General features: G+C 38.2%; 1 protein-coding gene across 1 annotated transcript in view; it reads right to left on the bottom strand.

Moving 5' to 3' along the window:
* Positions 1–1,578: 1,578 nt before the first annotated feature.
* TGFBR3 (transforming growth factor beta receptor 3) overlaps positions 1,579–23,974 on the bottom strand; it is a 322,664-nt gene continuing 300,268 nt past the window's right edge. Inside the window, exon 17 of the mRNA XM_053694009.1 lies at positions 1,579–8,086. Within this exon, the coding sequence (XP_053549984.1) occupies positions 7,968–8,086 (119 nt within the window). The 3' untranslated portion in view covers positions 1,579–7,967. The remainder of the gene's footprint in view (positions 8,087–23,974) is intronic.

Genomic DNA, 23,974 nt, shown 5'->3' with positions numbered 1-23,974 from the left:
TGTAGCTTATGGGAGTTCTACTAACAGCCTATGGGATTTCCATCTGTAGCTTATGGGAGTTCTGGCAATAACCTATGTTATTACCTGTTGTAGCCTATGAGAGTTCCTTCAATAGCAGTTCTGCCCAGAGGATTGCTTAAGGTAAGAAACTACTGTTGCAGAATTACAAATAAATAAATGGTATGTATGCAAACACACAAAAAGTATTGCCATTAAAATAAGAGTGTGTTTGGGTGGACAGGCTATGTTTTAAGGCTTTCCATAATAGATTGTAGGTCAACAGATTACAATAACAATTATAAAACATGCAGTTTTGTAATCCTTAAGGACTGTAACCCGGGCACAACAGTCCAGTGAATAAACCTAATAACCGCTAATTCCCTGCTGTCAACATGCCAGCATGGAACAAATGCAGGGGGCGGGGCAGCCTCATTTTTATATAAAGATTGCAGACTTGGATGTCATCTATCTAATTTTTGTCTGTGGATATAAAACAAACTTCAAAGTTAATTTCAGAATACACTGATTTTCAAATTCAGTACCACTATGACAATTGGAAGGTCAGATTATGTGCCATCTTAAGCACAGAAGGGTTAAACTGCAGTGACAAACTGTGATTTTTGTATTTGGAAGTTCACATACAATGGGATAGAATGATACACAGAGTTATTTTTATGTGATTAATTTATCCTTCCAGAAAAAAAATAATAATAACTTCTTGGATAAATCAGTCACATAAAGTGAGAAGACATTAGAATGTTTGTGTTAGATAAAATAGCACAAACTAACACATTGAGACCCTTATAGAAGAACATAAATATACTGAGGGCAACATACCAAAAGGTTAAGGTTTCAGTATTGCATAGGAATTATATTTAAGGGACTTTTTTTTTTAAAAAAAAATAAAAAAAAAAATGAAAATTTATTTTTGACCGGTTTTGGAGCCGGAAGACGCTATCCAGGGTGCTGAACCAAGAATAGGCTGGCTCCTAAGCTTTCATTCCTGCTTTTTCAAATAAAGATACCAAAAGAACAAAGAAAAATTGATAATGTAGAATTTTGCTTAAAATTGCATGCTGTATCCGAATCATAAAAGAAAAAAATTGGGTTTAGTAAATTTGATAATGGATGTATATGAGAAATTGCATGTTCTATATGTTTACTTTTAGGTCTCTTTAATTACTGAAGAAATTGGTGAAACCTTCCAATTTAAGTCATAGGGGCCGATTTACTAGGAACTGCTTGTGCAATTTTAAATGCCGACAGCGTATGCTGTCTGCATTTAGCAATGTAGGGCGGACATGATTTGCTATACCGAATCATGTCCACCCGGGGTATGATAAATCTACCCCATAGGGTTTAGAGAGATAATTTTCAATTAGAATTTGAATATAACTCCAAGTAAAAAATGTGAGATGCAGACACGGTGACCACAGGTGCAGTATTAACAATACAGCAAAGAAATTACTACTACACAGGTATATTAAAGACAAAGTCTACTAATACATGATAATTCTGCAAAGCATAACGTTTAGCAAATACATTTTTTAACAGACAAAAAACTCTACATATAATATATTCCGATAAATTGCAAGTGACATTTTATATACATTTACATAGAATAATAGGTATTTTTAGACTGTAAAATATTAATTTGTAGATATATTTATCAATAAAAAGTAAATCAATGATAATACAAATTTCTCTCAAAAATATACATTTAAGGTGTTTTACAAATGTTTTAGTCCAAACCATACTTCAAACTATCATTTTTCAGTAAAAAGTGTGAAATGGACGGAGTTTGGGGGGGGGGGGGGTCGGATATTTACAGGGGGTGGACATTTTCACAGTAACTTAAATGATAAAAAAAAGCAATCTTATAGAGTAACTTATATTTCTCTTAAAAACATTTAAATATAATCTTTATATATATAATGTAGTAAAATATAGCTATACGTAAAGTAAAGACTCTTGTCTTCTTTGAAGACATTTTTATAGAAAGTTTGTACAAATATTATGCTTATAAAATACATTCAGTTGCAAGTTCGGCAAAGCATAGGATTGTCCAACACGGGTAGCTTATATTAACTCTTTCGCTGCCAGAGGAATTCAAAACACCGTTAATGGCGACAAAATAGTAACTGCATCTTCTACACAATCTGGCAAAAAAACGTTATGAACTGATTCTTCTAAACCAATCAAACACCCATATTAATGTGTAAAAAATGTTTTAACCTACTGATTTAGAATAAAAATAATATATATATATATATATATATATATATATATATATATATATATATATATATATATATACACATACACACATTTTATGTTCTGTAGTTCAGCCTAATAATTTTTTTTTTTTTAATGAATGATGTATTTTTACAATACAATACAAGTATCCTAATACGCTTGGGTGTTTAAGAAGATTAGAAAAACATTTGAAGGCAGCTAATTTGCACATATGCCGTTAAACCTTTAAAGGGACACTTAACCCATTTTTTTTTTCTCATGATTCAAATAGAGCAGCAATTTTAAGCAACTTTATAATTTACTCCTATGATCAATTTTTTTTCTCCGTTCTCTTGCTATCGGACCACTTTTGGCTCAGCACCTGGGTAGCGCTTGCTGATACCAATCAGCAAGCGCTACCCAGGATTCTGAACCAAAAATGGGTCAGGTCATTAGCTTAGATTCCAGCTTTTTCAAATAAACGAGAACGAAGAAAAATTGATAATAGGAGTAAATTAGAAAGTTGCTTAAAATTACTGCCCTATCTGAAATTTGGGTTTAGTATCACTTTAAAGATGCAAATGAAAAAAAAAACAAAAAAACTTTTCTCTTAGCAATAAAAATATATTTATTATTTTAAAGATTTTGTTTTAGCCAATAACGTGCATTTACACAACTATCCTGACCACATCTGTGAATATAATAGCGATAACAAAACTAAATAAAAACTATGTGGGCTCTTTAAATACGGCCATGAAATTGAATTAGTATAAAACTGCTGCTGATTGTAGAAACAGACAGATTGTTGGAAAAACAAAATATCTGTTTACTTGAAATGAGCAAAACTGGTCGCCAAACCATAAAGAAGAACAAAAACAGTATTAAGTGCCAGCAGTTTTGGACAGTTATTTTTTTTAACTTAATTGCGTACACATTTGTGTAATTAGCAATAAAATATTATTGCAATTTTAGTGCATCTGGAATAAAACATATTCCATGTTAAGGCTTTAGGGTTTTTTGTATTTTTGTAAAGGTTTATTTAATACATTTAGAACTGAACAAAAGATTTAGCGCTGCGGAATCTGTTGGCGCTCTACAAATAACCGATAATAATAATTAAGGGCTTTATTACGAGTGGCGCACTAACAGTTGTGTGAAAGCGATAAGGGGTTTATTGCGGGTGTTTGCATGTGGGAAGTAGTGCGCATATTACAAGTTAAAAGTTAACGTGTTTGCTAGGGCGTAATTTAACCCGCAACGGGTTAGCTCGACTTCAGAGCTCTTGTTAACCGTTACGCTTGAATAAAAAGTTGCACAAAACCCATGAAAAAGTAAAGTTACACTCATAATAACATAATCTAATAAAAATTATTTTAAATAATAAGTTGCATTAAAAAGTTATAAGGGCTCAAAGATATGAGATCTCGGGTGTTAGAAACAAAAGGACTATGAAGGGCTTTAACATAGAGATACATACATATACAGGTCTAATGATGTATATGTGTGTGTGTATTTATATATATATATATATTTTTTTTGTTTATATGTATTTACATATGTATCTATGTATTTATATGTGTATATATGTATTTACATATGTATCTATGTATTTATATGTGTATATATGTATTTACATATGTATCTATGTATTTATATGTGTATATATGTATTTACATATGTATCTATGTATTTATATGTGTATATATGTATTTACAGACATATATACACAGTATATCTAAGTGCATTCGAGCCCTTTGCAGTCAAGTAGATGAAAATCATATTTATGCAATATTTATATTTAATAAATTGTTTAACTGTGTTTGTACTGTAAATATTTCACATTACAATGTTCTTCACATAGGGTAATATGTTCTAAGTATTTTTAAATACATATTCCTATATATATATATATATATATATATATATATATATATATATATATGTATATATCTAATTAAAATTTCATGTCGGGTTAGCGCACTTGATAAAATGTGATTGGGTTTGCGTGACTTGTTGGGTGTTAGTTTTTCCCCCCACACTTTTCACGCTCCATTGAAGTCTATGGGGGGGAATACATTTACGTGGTCGTGATATTCGAAGTTTGGCTTTCTGTGGACGTCGGGTTTAGCACACGAGCGAAAACTTTTTACTTTCAACTTGAAATACGCTCGGTACCCGACGCATGCAAAAAGCTTACTTCTAGCGGAGTTAGTGCGGGAGCGATAAATAGCACACCACTCATAATCTAGTCCTATGTCAGTACAAGACCTGAATGTCTACAAGATAATATACAAACATAGCGATCTGTCACTCAAAGCGTTATGGTTACAAGCATCTGTTTTGCATTAAACAGCATATTTAAAGGGTCTCCCTTCTTAGTACAGGTTATTAATGGGACAATATATGCACAACATGTAGTAAAGACTATGGGGTATATTTATCAACGTGCTAGCCGACATGATACGATGTAGCCTATCATGTCCGCTGCACATCGATAAATGCCGACAGCATACGCTGTTGGCATTTATCATTGCACAAGCAGTTCACCAGAACTGCTTGTGCAATACCGCCCCCTGCAGATTTGCGGCCAATCGGCTGCTAGCAAGGGGTGTCAATCAACCCGATCGTATTCAATTGGGTTTATTTCTGTCCGCCGCCTCAGAGCAGGCGGACAAGTTATGGAGTAGCGGTATCGAGATTGATCATTCGGCCCCTATATCAGTCTTTTTGTTAAAGGTTGGCTGTTATATACAGAGCCTATGTCTGTATGCTCCAGGCATCGACATCTAGAGACCATCAGTGATGATTATCACTGCCTTGCAAATGAGATACAGCGTTACTAAGGCTCTCTAGCAAGAGAATATTTCTACTGCATACATTTGCATCCTTTTTACTGAGTAACACTGGGAAAATGACACTCCATAACCCTTTATAAAAGTCTATTTGAGCATTGCTAACATGTTTCAATAAGAAATGAATAATCAGTAATAATTCACAGTAATCAAGATAGATAATGTAAATGCACGTATGAGTGTGATCAAAGGATTAGCTTTTATGGTTCCTTATGAACCAATGATATTATATTAAATAACAAATTGATGTAGAAAAGGTATTTTTTGTTTGTTGGACTGGCGCGGGTTACTTACATTTGCATATATAATTTGTCATATTTCTCAGATAATTGCCAGAAACGTTTAAAAAAAAACAACTTATGCCTTACAAATAACTTCCAGTGGGATTATGTTTTGATATTAAGTGATCACAACTTTTATGACAGATGCACATTGCGTGTATTAAAAGGGACACATACTTCCCCCCAAATAAAATCTCATATATAGACGTTACATATATCTCTTAAAGGGACACATACGTCTCCCAAAATAAAATCTTATAGATAGACTTTACATGAATCTCTTAAACAATTTGCATTATGCTCATATTAAAAATGACCTTATTATGCAGTTCTCAAACGAAAATGTTTCCCAGTTGCCCATAGTCTTGCCACAAGCCAACCCTTGAATGTAAAGGCGCTTTGGGGGTAATCCTCACTAATGCATGCCAGAGAAATTGGCGCTTGTTGTGCATGCGTGGAAACGAAAAACAAACATTAGCGGAATTTAAAAATACTTGAAAGTTTTGTCTTTCAGTGGTAGTGTGTGCTATTTTTCTGTTTAGAAAGCTGCAGAATAAGATCAGGTCTGGACGGGGAAATCAAACCAGGCCTGGAATTATTTGCAGACCAGCCCCCACCCACCTTGCCTTAGTTGTCTGCCATTCTTCTGTTTTAAGGGGCCACTGATCTCCCCCCCCCAGGCCCCCTCCCCAGAGACAGTAGCGGAGCGGCCATGAATATATGCAAGCACAGAAGCCTCGCTTCCTGAAGGCTCCCTCTGCACCTCTGCCCATTAGATGTGGCTCTGCAGCGCCAGCAGCCCACCAGGAAATCTCCCAGTATCCTGGTGGGCCAATCCAGCACTGAATAACATATGGTTTAATGAAAATATACTGCAAATTGCTTACGATATTCATGGACAACCTATTTATAGGAACTTTGTTTAGTTTTAAAACCTTTAATATACCCAAGTATAGTACAAATGTAAAATATCTGTAGTGATCACAATCCCTCACTAGGAGTTAGTTGCAGGCAATAAAATATCTTGCTTATAAAGCTAAAACAATTCCCTTGTTTACAAAATGTTAATTACAAAAAAAAGTTAAGAATTATTTGTCCACTTTTCCAGATTATTTTTATATACATTCAATCAATACTTCCACCGGGTGTTAACACATATCTTGAATCACCCCATCTAAACTATTGTCTCGTGAGAATCTTTGCTTTGTCGTCTCTTTGCAAAAAATAAAAACCCGACAAAAACAAAGCAATTATTTTAAAAAGAACTGTATGTAGACTATTTTATACAGTTGAATTATTTTTTTTAAAAAAAAGGAGAATAGAATTGGAAACATTTTTTCCATCAACAGACACTTGGATTGTAAAGTATTTTTCCAAGTGCAACAAGCAGAACCATTAAAGACGCTGAGCTCTTGCGGTTTCTACATTAAGACATAACTGTTGCTTATTGGACACGATTAGAAAGATGGCTGATGCCTCTTAGAAATAGAATTTAGAGAAACATTTGTCCATTGTTGCTTGTAAATAGGACTGGAAAAAATAAAGTTGGATCAAAAAAAAAAAATTAAAAAAAAAAATTGTTAACAGAAAGTGCTGCTTTCTAGTGGCTAAATATTGAATCCATGCTGAAGTATCCATGGGAATCCTCAGACACTGTACCCCACAACCCATTTCTATTGATTACTATATATATATATTTGCTATATACAAAGCCACCGAGCTTTAAAGGGATATGAAACCCCTCATTTTTATTTTATTATTCAGACAGAGCATACAAGTTTAAAAAAAGTTTCGAATTTACTTCTGTGTTTTAGAGCTACCTAGGTAGGCATCTAGAGCACTACATAGCAGGAAATAGTGCTCCAGTAATGGGACGGCTCCTAAGCTTACGTCTCCGCTTTCAACAAAACATACCAAAAGAACAAAGAAAATTTGATAAAAGAAGTAAATTAGAAAGTTGTTTAAAATTGCATGCTCTATCTGAATCATGAAAGAAAAAAATTTGGGTTTCATATCCCTTTAAACTCATATAGGAGTGCATATAAAAGAGCACAATTAAAAAGTTGAAATATATATATATTTATAATTGTGGCCAATTTTAAGCAGATTAGAAACTCAATGGCTGATAATGAAAGCTCCCACAGCAGTATTGGTGGATAGTGACACATCCTACAAGCATAAACATTGAATAGTATGTTTTTTTTTTATCAGCACAGGGATTTGTTTTTATAAAATACAACTTTAAAGTGTGCTCTTTTAGACACACACACAAAAAAAACAACAACAACTTGTAGGTCCCTTTAACAGAATAAAAGCAGCATTCTTAAAACTGGCACACACTTCACATTGAGAGGCAAAGAGCCGTGTTGCAGATTTGTACACTGCATAATTAGTAGTATTACCACTTTTGGCAAAGCATGATCTGGAAAGGTCCAAAGACTGCATTTACCAAGAGAAGAAAAAAAAATGAATATTACACTGAGATCCCTTTTCCCTTTTCAGAAAGGAACAGTATGAATCTTTCCAGCTTTAGAGCTCTTATGTCAACAAACAGAGACTTTGAACCTCTGCCCTTTACGTTGGTCTTCAGCTGCCTGGGTTAGGCGCTGCTGCTATTGGAACAGGGGGTGCTTTGTGTGCTGCCAATACTGTGAGCGGCGCTGCTGTTCTCAGAGGCTGGTGGGGATGTGGGAACCTGCTGTCTTCCTGCTGTATCACCTGAAATGAAAAAAAAGGGAGTATATTTTTGATTAGTTTTTACATGAATTAATCTAACTTACATCCAGACCATTTACAGCAAGCTGATGAAGCTAACCACAAAGGCATTAATAATCATGTGCATTATATATGTGTGCAATGGGAAACTAACAAGTGACTGTCTATTCCTGCAGTGCGTGTAGTTAAATATTTGGCTTTGGACGGATTTATCAATATTTTGCTACATTTTTTTTCTATCTCCACTAAAAAAAAAACACCTGATATTCGCGGCCTTAGCTCAAACTCAAAATGTAATTCCACATAAAAGGCTAGATTACAAGTGGAGCGCAAAATATCGCTTTTGCGAAAGCAATATTTGTGCTCCACTGAGTAATGTGCGCTGGTATTCAGTGGCGGCTGGTGAAGTTTGAAGCTGGTGGGGCACTAGACCCCACTCCTTAAAAAAAATACACCCCAACTCGATGACTCCGCCCACTCCACCAAATTGCTTCATTTTTTTTTTACCAATAAGAGCTATGCCTGCTTATATATATATATATAGGTGTGTATATATCAGTAGACTCTATATAGAGTGATTTGTACACATACACAGTACATAACAGTGGCAAGTTTATATAGTGATCGGTACATATGCACAGTACATATATCATAGTCATGCATAGAGAAGGATGAACATCAGTAATTTGTATGCAATGTACATACAACGGTGGCATGTATATAGAGTGGTCTATAAATATACACAGTACATATAATGTTATGTCTTGAGTGATATAAAAATGCCAGTGGTACGGATTACAGAACCACACTATACTAGCTAAGTGAGACTTACTTAACCTGGTTGCACAGCTTGTAGGTCCGAATAAAATGAAGCCACAGCACAGGTCACACTTAAAGGGACACTGTACCCAAAAACGTAATTTCGTGATTCAGATTGAGCATGAAATTTTATGCAAATTTCTAATTTACTCCTATTATCAAATTTTCTTCATTCTCTTGGTATCTTTATTTGAAATGCAAGACTGTAAGTTTAGATGCCGGCCCATTTTTGTTGAATAACCTGGGTTGTCCTTGCTGATTGGTGGATAAATTCATCCACCAATAAAAAAGTGCTGTCCAGAGTACTGAAACCAAAAAAAAAGCTTAGATGCCTTATTTTTCAAATAATGATAGCAAGAGAACGAAGAAAAAATGATAATATGAGTAAATTAGAAAGTTGCTTAAAATTGCATGCTCTTTCTTAATTACAAATGAACAATTTTGGGTTCAGTGTCCCTTTAATGGTGAGAGCAGCCTTGGTCTGAAAATGTAACTGACATCAGGCTGGGCCCATATGTAGCAAGTTAGTTAGCTGGGGGTAAAAGTCGCAGTACACGGTCTAGTGAAGACCTGCTGTGACTGCAGAAACTAAACTTGGTTTCTGACACTAACAACCGCACAACTCATTTCCAATTAAAGTGGAATGATTGATTTGGCAGTTCCCAGGTAGGATTTGTGCCACATGTATATACCAAGGTGTAGTTTACATACATTTTATGCTGCTGCCCTGAGCACTTAAAACAAATAAACTGCAGCAGCGTGCTTATATTCTGCCTAAACTCATTGTTCTACCCCAGGGCTTCTTCACCGACACTTGCACGGAATTCCTGCGGGATATGCGTCATCACGCACATGTATGCGGGAGGAGGAGCCTCGTCAGTGCGACGGTGATGGCTGGTTCTTCTCGCTCGCACAGCAAAAACTGTGCAATTAGGAAGGTATAAGGCTGATTTGTGGGCAGCGCTGCAGGCACTTAGAAATAAGTGCAGAGGGCTTGAAGCCTATACTTCTATCTATCGCACGTGCGGTGTAGATAGAAGTAAAAATTGCTTCTTTTTTTTTTACAAAACTGGACTGGAACCCTTTTGGCTGAATAAATATAATTTCAGCAATAGGGAGGCTATTGGAAAAATTATATTTATTCAGCCAAAATTGTTTTTTTTTTCTTCTAATGGGGTTCACATGCATCTGAGCTCCTATGGAGGAGCCTCCACTGCTGGTATTACAAGTTGAGCGCAATGCAAAGTTGGCCCATTTTTGGTTCAGCACCCTGGCTAGCACTTGCTGATTGGTGACTACATTTATCCACCAATCAGCAAGCGTTACCCAGGTGCTGAACAAAAAATGGGCCTGTTACTAAGCGTACATTCCTGCTTTTCAAATAAAGATACCATGAGAACAAAGACAAATTAATAATAGCAGTAAATGATAAAGAATGATAAAAAAAAAACATTTAGGTTTTTATATCCCTTTAAAACTCTTTGTCAATTAATTATCAGGAAATGCATGCACATGGATAGTACATTAATATTCATTGATCGTTCTCTTGCTCTAGCAACCATATTGGTGAATAGTAATGGTCCTACAAGCATAATTTTTTTTTTTTTTTTTTTTTTTTTAACAGGACAAAGAATATTGTACATTTTTCAATGCCCCCTTTTCGGTGAATCAAAATTTGACTCTGTAGTCCCTTTAATATCACAGATGAGTTGTGTATACATGGTAAACAAGCTTTATTAAAACATTGCTCAAATTCCTGAGACTTAACATTAATCAAAATTTCCTGAGCATCATCAGTATTTACAGCTCTGTATTTCCAACAGTTTTCCTGTCATACATAAATATCTTTGTTCCTGTTGAATGTTTACCCAGGCATTGAAAACTAACAAGAAATAGCAGTGCACTGTATACAAAATAAGCAAATAAATAAAAAAAACAGCAATGTTACTGACACAGATTTATACTTCATCATGTTAAACACGTAATAAATGCTAGAGAGAATGATGCATTCAAAGAAAAGATTAGTCTGAGGATAACATGTAGATGTATTTTTCAAAGTTTCATTAGTTGTTTAAATAGTGACAACATAAGTGTAAAGTTTTAGTGTCTATAAAACAATGGGAACTGCCATGTTGTAACTTAGGTTACCTTCTCTGCTGTGGGTAATTAGGAACAGTTTTAAATGGAAATCTCTCTCTCTCTCTCTCTCTCTCTCTATATATATATATATATATATATATATATATATATATATATACTGTGTATGCATACATGTGTATTTATATATGTACAGTGGGGCAAAAAAGTATTTAGTCAGCCACCAATTGTGCAAGTTCTCCCACTTAAGAAGATGAGAGAGGCCTGTAATTTTCTTCATAGGTATACCTCAACTATGAGAGACAAAATGTGGAAACAAATCCAGACAATCACATTGTCTGATTTGGAAAGGATTTATTTGCAAATTATGGTGGAAAATAAGTATTTGGTCACCTACAAACAAGCAAGATTTCTGGCTCTCACAGACCTGTATCTTCTTCTTTAAGAGGATCCTCTGTCCCCCACTCATTACCTGTATTAATGGCACCTTTTTGAACTTGTTATCAGTATAAAAGACACCTGTCCACAACCTCAAACAGTCACACTCCAAACTCCACTATGGTGAAGACCAAATAGCTGTCGAAGGACATCAGAAACAAAATTGTAGACCGGCACCAGGCTGGGAAGACGGAATCTGCAATAGGCAAGCAGCTTGGTGTGAAGAAATCAACTGTGGGAGCAATAATTAGAAAATGGAAGACATACAAGACCACTGATAATCTCCCTGAATCTGGGGCTCCACGCAAGATCTCACCCCGTGGGGCCAAAATGATCACAAGAACGGTGAGCAAACATCCCAGAACCACACGGGGGGACCTAGAGAATGACCTGCAGAGAGCTGGGACCAACATAACAAAGGCTACCATCAGTAACACACTACGCCGCCAGGGACTCAGATCCTGCATGTCAGGGTGCCAGGAATCAGACTGAGACGAGAAGTGCAAAAATAATCACACCTTTATTCATAGCAAAAAATAATAAAAAGTCCACAAGTCAAATAACAAGCCAGGAGTCAAAACCAGAGCTGGTAGTCAGACGAGCCGAGTCAGGAGCCAAAGCGAATAGTCAGACGAGCCGGAGTCAGGAACAAGCCAGGGATCAGGAACCAGGAAGGACGTCAGGCAGCCAGGTAATACACAGGAACTCTCACAAACTGGTCTGAGACAAAACAAAGGCAAAGCATACTGAACAGAGGCCCTTTAAATAATAAGTGATGACATCACAATTCTGAGACTGCATCCTGTCTCACATGGATGATGCACACCAGTCTGGCCATAAAAGGAAGTGTAGGAAATGAGCAGCAACACCCACAATGCACCATAGTCAGGAAGAGAGGTAAGTAAAATGGCTGCCAGAAGCACATGGCAAACAACAGGGAAAAAACCCTGACACTGCAGTGCCAGACATGTCCCCCTGCTTAAGCCAGTACATGTCCGGGCCAGTCTGAAGTATGCTAGAGAGCATTTGGATGATCCAGAAGCAGATTGGGAGAATGTCATATGGCCAGATGATACCAAAGTAGAACTGTTTGGTAGAAACACAACTCGTCGTGTTTGGAGGAGAGAGAATGCTGAGTTGCAACCAAAGAACACCATACCTACTGTGAAGCATGGGGGTGGCAACATCATGCTTTGGGGCTGTTTCTCTGCAAAGGGAACAGGACGACTGATCTGTGTACATGAAAGAATGAATGGGGCCATGTATGTGAGATTTTGAGTGCAAACCTCCTTCCATCAGCAAGGGCATTGAAGATGAAACGTGGCTGGGTCTTTCAGCATGACAATGATCCCAAACACACTGCCCGGGCAATGAAGGAGTGGCTTTGTAAGAAGCATTTCAAGGTCCTGGAGTGGCCTAGCCAGTCTCCAGATCTCAACCCCATAGAAAACCTTTGGAGGGAGTTGAAAGTCCGTCTTGCCCAGCGACAGCCCCAAAACATCACTGCTCTAGAGGAGATCTACATGCAGGAATGGGCCAACATACCAGCAACAGGGTGTGACAACCTTGTGAAGACTTACAGAAAATGTTTGACCTCTGTCATTGCCAACAAAGGATATATAACAAAGTATTGAGATGAACTTTTGATATTGACCAAATACTTATTTTCCACATAATTTCCAAATAAATTCTTTCCAAATGAGACAATGTGATTGTCTGGATTTGTTTCCACATTTTGTCTCTCATAGTTGAGGTATACCTATGATGAAAATTACAGGCCTCTCTCATCTTCTTAAGTGGGAGAACTTGCACAATTGGTGGCTGACTAAATACTTCTTTGCCCCACTGTATATACATACAAATATAAACATGTATATAGATAACATAATTTATGCTTACCTGATAAATTCCTTTCTTCTGTTGTGTGATCAGTCCACGGGTCATCATTACTTCTGGGATATAACTCCTCCCCAACAGGAAATGCAAGAGGATTCACCCAGCAGAGCTGCATATAGCTCCTCCCCTCTACGTCACTCCCAGTCATTCGACCAAGAATCAACGAGAAAGGAGAAACCAAGGGTGAAGTGGTGACTGGAGTATAATTTAAAAGATATTTACCTGCCTTAAAACAGGGCGGGCCGTGGACTGATCACACAACAGAAGAAAGGAATTTATCAGGTAAGCATAAATTATGTTTTCTTCTGTTATGTGTGATCAGTCCACGGGTCATCATTACTTCTGGGATACCAATACCAAAGCAAAAGTACACGGATGACGGGAGGGATAGGCAGGCTCATTATACAGAAGGAACCACTGCCTGAAGAACCTTTCTCCCAAAAATAGCCTCCGAAGAAGCAAAAGTGTCAAATTTGTAAAATTTGGAAAAAGTATGAAGCGAAGACCAAGTTGCAGCCTTGCAAATCTGTTCAACAGAGGCCTCATTCTTAAAGGCCCAAGTGGAAGCCACAGCTCTAGTAGAATGAGCTGTAATTCTTTCAGGAGGCTGCTGTCCAGCAGTCTCATAGGCTAAACGAATTATGCTACGAAGCCAGAAGGAGAGAGAGGTAGCCGAAGCCTTATGACCTCTCCTCTGACCAGAATACACGACAAACAGGGAAGACGTTTGTCGAAAATCCTTAGTTGCCTGCAAGTAGAACTTGAGGGCACGAACTACATCCAGATTGTGTAGAAGACGTTCCTTCTTTGAAGAAGGATTTGGACACAAGGATGGAACAACAATCTCTTGATTGATATTCCTGTTAGTGACTACCTTAGGTAAGAACCCAGGTTTAGTACGCAGAACTACCTTGTCTGAGTGAAAAATCAGATAAGGAGAATCACAATGTAAGGCTGATAACTCAGAGACTCTTCGAGCCGAGGAAATAGCCATTAAAAACAGAACTTTCCAAGATAACAATTTTATATCAATGGAATGAAGGGGTTCAAACGGAACACCCTGTAAAACGTTAAGAACTAAGTTTAAACTCCATGGCGGAGCAACAGTTTTAAACACAGGCTTGATCCTAGCTAAAGCCTGACAAAAGGCCTGGACGTCTGGATTTTCTGACAGACGCCTGTGTAACAAGATGGACAGAGCTGAGATCTGTCCCTTTAATGAGCTAGCCGATAAACCCTTTTCTAAACCTTCTTGTAGAAAGGACAATATCCTAGGAATCCTAACCTTACTCCAGGAGTAACCTTTGGATTCGCACCAGTATAGGTATTTACGCCATATCTTATGGTAAATCCTTCTGGTAACAGGCTTCCTAGCCTGTATCAGGGTATCAATAACCGACTCAGAAAAACCACGTCTTGATAAAATCAAGCGTTCAATTTCCAAGCAGTCAGCTTCAGAGAAGTTAGATTTTGATGTTTGAATGGACCCTGTATCAGAAGGTCCTGTCTTAGAGGTAGAGACCAAGGCGGACAGGATGACATGTCCACTAGATCTGCATACCAAGTCCTGCGTGGCCATGCAGGCGCTATTAGAATCACTGATGCTCTCTCCTGTTTGATTTTGGCAATCAATCGAGGAAGCAGCGGGAAGGGTGGAAACACATAAGCCATCCCGAAGTTCCAAGGTGCTGTCAAGGCATCTATCAGAACCGCTCCCGGATCCCTGGATCTGGACCCGTAGCGAGGAAGTTTGGCGTTCTGGCGAGACGCCATGAGATCTATCTCTGGTTTGCCCCAACGTCGAAGTATTTGGGCAAAGACCTCCGGATGAAGTTCCCACTCCCCCGGATGAAAAGTCTGGCGACTCAAGAAATCCGCCTCCCAGTTCTCCACTCCCGGGATGTGGATTGCTGACAGGTGGCAAGAGTGAGACTCTGCCCAGCGAATTATCTTTGATACTTCCATCATTGCTAGGGAGCTTCTTGTCCCTCCTTGATGGTTGATGTAAGCTACAGTCGTGATGTTGTCCGACTGAAACCTGATGAACCCCCGAGTTTTTAACTGGGGCCAAGCCAGAAGGGCATGGAGAACTGCTCTTAATTCCAGAATGTTTATTGGCAGGAGACTTTCCTCCTGATTCCATTGTCCCTGAGCCTTCAGAGAATTCCAGACAGCGCCCCAACCTAGTAGGCTGGCGTCTGTTGTTACAATTGTCCAGTCCGGCCTGCTGAATGGCATCCCCCTGGACAGATGTGGCCGAGAAAGCCACCATAGAAGAGAGTTTCTGGTCTCTTGATCCAGATTCAGAGTAGGGGACAAGTCTGAGTAATCCCCATTCCACTGACTCAGCATGCACAATTGCAGTGGTCTGAGATGTAGACGTGCAAAGGGTACTATGTCCATTGCTGCTACCATTAAGCCGATCACCTCCATGCATTGAGCTACTGACGGGAGTTGAATGGAATGAAGGACACGGCATGCATTTAGAAGCTTTGTTAATCTGTCTTCTGTCAGATAAATCTTCATTTCTACAGAATCTATAAGAGTCCCCAAGAATGGAACTCTTGTGAGAGGAAAAAGAGAACTCTTCTTTTCGTTCACTTTCCAGCCATGCGACCTTAGAAATGCCAGAACTAACTCTGTATGAGACTTGGCAGTTTGAAAGCTTGAAGCTTGTATCAGAATGTCGTCTAGGTACGGAGCTACCGAAATTCCTCGCGGTCTTAGTACCGCCAGAAGGGCACCCAGAACCTTTGTGAAGATTCTTGGAGCCGTAGCCAATCCGAATGGAAGAGCTACAAACTGGTAATGCCTGTCTAAGAAGGCAAACCTTAGATACCGGTAATGATCTTTGTGAATCGGTATGTGAAGGTAAGCATCCTTTAAATCCACTGTGGTCATGTACTGACCCTTTTGGATCATGGGTAAGATTGTCCGAATAGTTTCCATTTTGAACGATGGAACTCTTAGGAATTTGTTTAGGATCTTTAAATCCAAGATTGGCCTGAAAGTTCCCTCTTTTTTGGGAACCACAAACAGGTTTGAGTAAAACCCTTGTCCTTGTTCCGACCGCGGAACCGGATGGATCACTCCCATTAATAACAGATCTTGTACACAGCGTAGAAACGCTTCTTTCTTTATCTGGTTTGTTGACAACCTTGACAGATGAAATCTCCCTCTTGGGGGAGAGAATTTGAAGTCTAGAAGGTATCCCTGAGATATGATCTCTAGCGCCCAGGGATCCTGAACATCTCTTGCCCAGGCCTGGGCGAAGAGAGAGAGTCTGCCCCCCACTAGATCCGGTCCCGGATCGGGGGCCCTCGGTTCATGCTGTCTTTGGGGCAGCAGCAGGTTTCCTGGCCTGCTTGCCCTTGTTCCAGGACTGGTTAGGTTTCCAGCCTTGTCTGTAACGAGCAACAGCTCCTTCCTGTTTTGGTGCAGTGGAAGTTGATGCTGCTCCTGCTTTGAAATTCCGAAAGGGACGAAAATTAGACTGTCTAGCCTTAGCTTTGGCTTTGTCTTGAGGCAGGGCGTGGCCCTTACCTCCTGTAATGTCAGCGATAATTTCTTTCAAACCGGGCCCAAATAAAGTTTGCCCCTTGAAAGGTATATTAAGTAATTTGGACTTAGAAGTTACATCAGCTGACCAGGATTTTAGCCACAGCGCCCTACGTGCCTGAATGGCGAATCCTGAGTTCTTAGCCGTAAGTTTGGTTAAATGTACTACGGCCTCCGAAATGAATGAATTAGCTAGTTTAAGGACTCTAAGCCTGTCCGTAATGTCGTCCAGCGTAGCTGAACTAAGGTTCTCTTCCAGAGACTCAATCCAAAATGCTGCCGCAGCCGTAATCGGCGCGATGCATGCAAGGGGTTGCAATATAAAACCTTGTTGAACAAACAATTTCTTAAGGTAACCCTCTAATTTTTTATCCATTGGATCTGAAAAAGCACAGCTATCCTCCACCGGGATAGTGGTACGCTTAGCTAAAGTAGAAACTGCTCCCTCCACCTTAGGGACCGTTTGCCATAAGTCCCGTGTGGTGTCTATTGGAAACATCTTTCTAAATATTGGAGGGGGTGAGAACGGCACACCGGGTCTATCCCACTCCTTAGTAACAATTTCAGTTAGTCTCTTAGGTATAGGAAAAACGTCAGTACTCGCCGGTACCGCAAAGTATTTATCCAACCTACACAATTTTTCTGGTATTGCAACAGTGTTACAATCATTAAGAGCCGCTAAAACCTCCCCTAGTAATACACGGAGGTTCTCCAATTTAAATTTAAAATTTGAAATATCTGAATCCAATCTGTTTGGATCAGAACCATCACCCACAGAATGAAGCTCTCCGTCCTCATGTTCTGCAAGCTGTGACGCAGTATCAGACATGGCCCTAGTATTATCAGCGCACTCTGTTCTCACCCCAGAGTGATCACGCTTGCCTCTTAGTTCTGGTAATTTAGCCAAAACTTCAGTCATAACAGTAGCCATATCTTGTAATGTTATCTGTAATGGCCGCCCAGATGTACTAGGCGCCATAATATCACGCACCTCCCGGGCGGGAGATGCAGGTACTGACACGTGAGGCGAGTTAGTCGGCATAACTCTCCCCTCGCTGTTTGGTGAAATTTGTTCAATTTGTACAGATTGGCTTTTATTTAAAGTAGCATCAATACAGTTAGTACATAAATTTCTATTGGGCTCCACCTTGGCATTGGAACAAATGACACAGATATCTTCCTCTGAATCAGACATGTTTAACACACTAGCAATAAACTTGCAACTTGGTTACAATCTTATTTAACAAAAACGTACTGTGCCTCAAAGAGCACTAAACGATTAAATGACAGTTGAAATAATGAACTGAAAGACAGTTATAGCATCAATCCTTAAAAACAACACAACTTTTAGCAAAGGTTTGTTCCCATTAGTAAAGTAACAATAATTAAATTTGAAACATAAAAATTACAGAGCAACGTTTTTAATCACAGTCAATATATAAGTCTCACAGCTCTGCTGAGAGAATCTACCTCCCTCCAAAGAAGTTTGAAGACCCCTGAGATCTGTTAGAGATGAACCGGATCATGCAGGAAATACAAGAGTAACTGACTGGAATTTTTTGATGCGTAGCAAAGAGCGCCAAAAACGGCCCCTCCCCCTCACACACAGCAGTGAGAGAGAAACGAAACTGTCACAATTAAAACAAGCAACTGCCAAGTGGAAAAATAATGCCCAAATATTTATTCACTCAGTACCTCAGAAAATGCAAACGATTCTACATTCCAGCAAAAACGTTTAACATAATAAATACCTATTAAAAGGTTTAATGTACTTTTAACATAGTAATTCCGGTGAAATACCATCCCCAGAATACTGAAGTGTAGAGTATACATACATGTCATTATAACGGTATGGCAGGATTTTCTCATCAATTCCATTCAGAAAATAAAAACTGCTACATACCTCAATGCAGATTCATCTGCCCGCTGTCCCCTGATCTGAAGCTTTTACCTCCCTCAGATGGCCGAGAAACAGCAATATGATCTTAACTACTCCGGTTAAAATCATAGTAAAAACTCTGGTAGATTCTTCTTCAAACTCTGCCAGAGAGGCAATAACACGCTCCGGTGCTATTGTAAAATAACAAACTTTTGATTGAAGTTATAAAAACTAAGTATAATCACCATAGTCCTCTCACACATCCTATCTAGTTGCTGGGTGCAAGAGAATGACTGGGAGTGACGTAGAGGGGAGGAGCTATATGCAGCTCTGCTGGGTGAATCCTCTTGCATTTCCTGTTGGGGAGGAGTTATATCCCAGAAGTAATGATGACCCGTGGACTGATCACACATAACAGAAGAAAACAGAATTTATGTTTACCTGATAAATTTCTTTCTCCAACGGTGTGTCCGGTCCACGGCGTCATCCTTACTTGTGGGATATTCTCCTCCCCAACAGGAAATGGCAAAGAGCCCAGCAAAGCTGGTCACATGATCCCTCCTAGGCTCCGCCTACCCCAGTCATTCGACCGACGTTAAGGAGGAATAATAGCATAGGAGAAACCATATGGTACCGTGGTGACTGTAGTTAAAGAAAATAAATTATCAGACCTGATTAAAAAACCAGGGCGGGCCGTGGACCGGACACACCGTTGGAGAAAGAAATTTATCAGGTAAACATAAATTCTGTTTTCTCCAACATAGGTGTGTCCGGTCCACGGCGTCATCCTTACTTGTGGGAACCAATACCAAAGCTTTAGGACACGGATGAAGGGAGGGAGCAAATCAGGTCACCTAAATGGAAGGCACCACGGCTTGCAAAACCTTTCTCCCAAAAATAGCCTCAGAAGAAGCAAAAGTATCAAACTTGTAAAATTTGGTAAAAGTGTGCAGTGAAGACCAAGTCGCTGCCCTACATATCTGATCAACAGAAGCCTCGTTCTTGAAGGCCCATGTGGAAGCCACAGCCCTAGTGGAATGAGCCGTGATTCTTTCGGGAGGCTGCCGTCCGGCAGTCTCGTAAGCCAATCTGATGATGCTTTTAATCCAAAAAGAGAGAGAGGTAGAAGTTGCTTTTTGACCTCTCCTTTTACCTGAATAAACAACAAACAGGGAAGATGTTTGTCTAAAATCCTTTGTAGCATCTAAATAGAATTTTAGAGCGCGAACAACATCCAAATTGTGCAACAAGCGTTCCTTCTTTGAAACTGGTTTCGGACACAGAGAAGGTACGATAATCTCCTGGTTAATGTTTTTGTTAGAAACAACTTTTGGAAGAAAACCAGGTTTAGTACGTAAAACCACCTTATCTGCATGGAACACCAGATAAGGAGGAGAACACTGCAGAGCAGATAATTCTGAAACTCTTCTAGCAGAAGAAATTGCAACTAAAAACAAAACTACAGTTAAACACTAAAAAACTCTAAGCCATCTCCGTGGAGATGTTGCCTGTACAACGGCAAAGAGAATGACTGGGGTAGGCGGAGCCTAGGAGGGATCATGTGACCAGCTTTGCTGGGCTCTTTGCCATTTCCTGTTGGGGAGGAGAATATCCCACAAGTAAGGATGACGCCGTGGACCGGACACACCTATGTTGGAGAAATATACAATATACACAACACACAGACATACATACATACAGGTATACCCCGCTCATACAGCGGGTTAGGGACCGGAGCCCCGCTGTAAAGTTAAAACCGCCTTAAAGTGAAACAAGGCAGTTTTAGCTTTCTTTTCAGTGTTTAAAATCCTGAAAACATGACTGAACTAACATATATTAGGGGTGCATTAGTGCTACGTTTAGTTTAACACTAGCACAGCAAGTATTCAATTAGTATTCAATAAATACTGTACCTGTAAAATTGTGACAATTACTGTAGTAAAATTTGCCAGACTATAGCACTGAGACACAGATTGCACTGTTATGCTATAAACAGAGTGAACTAAGCAAAACAAAATGGTGCCATTCACTTTTCTAGCATTCTGATGATGATTACAGCACTGTTTCAAAATCCTTGGAGGTTGAACTTCAGCTCCACAAAGCGCTGTATTAGTGAATCGCTGTAAAGTGAAGCGCTGTAAAGTGAGGTATACCTGTACATGCATACATACACATACACACTTGCCACTCAAATACTTTAAAACAAGAAAATTTATTTTCATTCAATTTTATAATGTGTTTTACTGTGTATTTATTATAAATATTTGACATTCCAATGTTCTTCACATAATATAAAACGTTCTTTGTATTTTAAAATATATAGTCCTATATATATCTGTATATATCTATAGCTGTATATTCATATGGTAATTATAGGTATAGATATATATTTAATAAAAAATTAGATAAATAGAAATTATTTTTTAAAATAAAAATAAAATGTTTTTTTCTATGTGAAGAACATTGTAATTTAAAGTATTTATAACCACATTTGGGTTTAGCGCACTTGAATATTTTATATAAATAAATACATAACCCACTGTAATATGCATATGCGCAAAACCTAACAGGAGTAAAAAAGTGCTATGTCCTATATGTGTATATATTCATATAGATATATAATGGTAATGATATACATTTAATTTTTTTTATATATATATATATATATATATTTTTTTTAAATGAAAAGAACATATTCTACGTAAAGAACATTGAAATGTGAAATATTAATTACTACCTTCGGGTTTAGAGCTGTAGGTCAAATGCGGCGTCGGGTTAGCACGTGAGCAATGAGTATTTTTTTAAAATGCACTCCATTGAAGTTTATGGGGAGAAAATGTTAACACGGTCGCGATATCCGAAGTCCTAAAGTTAGCACGTGTTGGATTTCACTCATGCTCAAACAATTTACTTTCAACTTGTAATACATGCGTTAAAAGTTGACTTCCAGAATTGTTTGTGGCCCTATATGTTTTAATAAATATATTATATTTTTATTGCACAATATTGTTTGGGAGCTGTTTATTGATTCTATTGTTATAAAAATATATATATATTTATTTATTAATATGATTTTTTTCTGTTAGTAAGAGCTGTCACTTAAAAAATAAATATAGGTTAATTCTTTTCTCTGTACCTAAATGCATGCAGGCAGTTATTATACTTGAAATGTAAAACTGAAAACCCATACTTTCCAAGGGACTTGGAATATTTGGCTTACACATATGGTTTGCATTAAAATATACGCACGTTAGATTTCCAAGTAAAACATATGCTGTTGTAAAGTTCCAAAACGTATTAAACAGCGAAGTGCAAGAACATATATGTTTGACTTCATTTTTGTATCAAAACACAGTTTTTTGTTTTCTTTTTATTTTTCAGTAATTTTGCCTTTAAATTCCATATAACCAGAAAAATATTAAAGTAACAGATATTTAGATTCCTGTATCTGCTGGCGGATTAAACATAAAGGGCGAGATTACAAGTGAGGCGCTATCTTAACATAAGCTGGTAAAAAGGCAAATTTGTCCCTTTACTGCGAATGTTAAATAACCTGCCAATACAAGTGGCTAGTTAATGCTACCGCAAGCTCACTTTTACACTTAGCGCTAGAAATAATTAACTCAATATCAGAATTGGGTTGCCCCAATTGCCCCCCAAATAAAGAGGACTAACATCAAATAAATAATATGACCATTTTTTGTATTTTTATTTTTCTAAACGGCACAAAGCAGTTATAAGGGGTTAAAGTGAGGGGGATGTGGTGTGTTAGAAAAAAAAAATACGTCACTGAAAGTGACTTTACATGGATGTCAATGGGGGACTTTGTTTTCGCTATAAATATATATGTATAAGTCTATATACATATATATTTGTGTGTTAATATGAGTATATACACATATAAACACAAATATAGATCTATATATTCATATATATTTATTGCTGCCCAACGATGTGCGATTTGCCTCCTGCGCTGCACTAGGTGGTTTGCTGGTGGCTGCTTGACATGAAAACGAGGCTCCCAATGGAGTATATGGAAGTTCGCTCTCGTGAGCGCTTGGCTTCCGGGCAATGCGAACACCAGGTTGTGTTCCCATCATGCTGCACCTGTGATACCAGAGTAGATTTATGTGCGCTGGTATTAGCGAGTGGGGCGTATATATATTGCGTTAGCATAACTGCGATATTGTGCTCCACTTATAATCAAGCCCAAAATGTTTACATTTGTGTAGAAAACAAAATTATTTATTTAATTGGCCACTTATAGCAGTTTTTCATGTAATATGGAAAAATTTAGATTTTCTTTTTACACTACCCACCAGAGAAGGTGAAGTCCCACAGGTTGTTTTAGCAGTGCATAAGTACAAGAGTTTGTTTTCAAATGGTGTGTTCCTGGACTGCAACACAATGCACATTTCACACAAAAATGACTGTTTCACATGCTTAGAAAATATGTATTCTGTATGCAGATTTATTGCAATATCAGTGATACATTGCTGATATACTGGTATGTACATGGAAAATTGTTGTTAAAAAGTTTATAGACTTATGTTTCTTGTATTTTATCAAAAATCTTTGTCATTGTATACTATTTTTTTACTTAGCGCTACAGAATTTTGCGGTGCCATATAAATAAATGATAATATTAATAGTAATTAAAAACAAAATAAAAATAAAAGCTAGCTATAGTTATGTGTTCCAAGCAGAGAAATATATGTAGATGTACAAAAAAAATCTTTACACTTATTTCATTCATATTTAGGTGTAGATTTACCAAGCAGCGGATGCTGCATTATACCCCCGAAGATTCCGGCGACCGGAAAACTTAAGTTAAGAAGCAGGGGTCATAAGACCGCTACTCCTTAACTCATCCGCCACCTCTGAGGTGACGTACAGCAATCATCGAGATCAGATCCGATCAGGATGATTGATATCCCCTGCTAGCCGTGAATGTGCCGGGGGGAGGCATTGCACAATCATTTCACTAGAAATGCTTGTGCAATGTTAAATGCAGACAGCGTATGCTGTCGGCATTTAGCGATGCCGGGCGAACATGATTCGCCACAGCGGATCATGTCCGCCCGCCGCTTGATAATTCTGCCTCCATGTCTCTGTAAAGTAATGGATGCCGACATGTTTTAACTTAGGTTTTCCTGGATTTAGATCTTCCTGGGTTTAAAACATAACCGACTAGTTTCTTTCTA

The sequence above is a fragment of the Bombina bombina genome, chromosome 10 (genome assembly GCF_027579735.1).
Source record: "Bombina bombina isolate aBomBom1 chromosome 10, aBomBom1.pri, whole genome shotgun sequence".
In the NCBI taxonomy this organism is placed as follows: Eukaryota; Metazoa; Chordata; class Amphibia; order Anura; family Bombinatoridae; genus Bombina; species Bombina bombina.
This window is presented reverse-complemented; position numbering and strand designations above follow the sequence as displayed.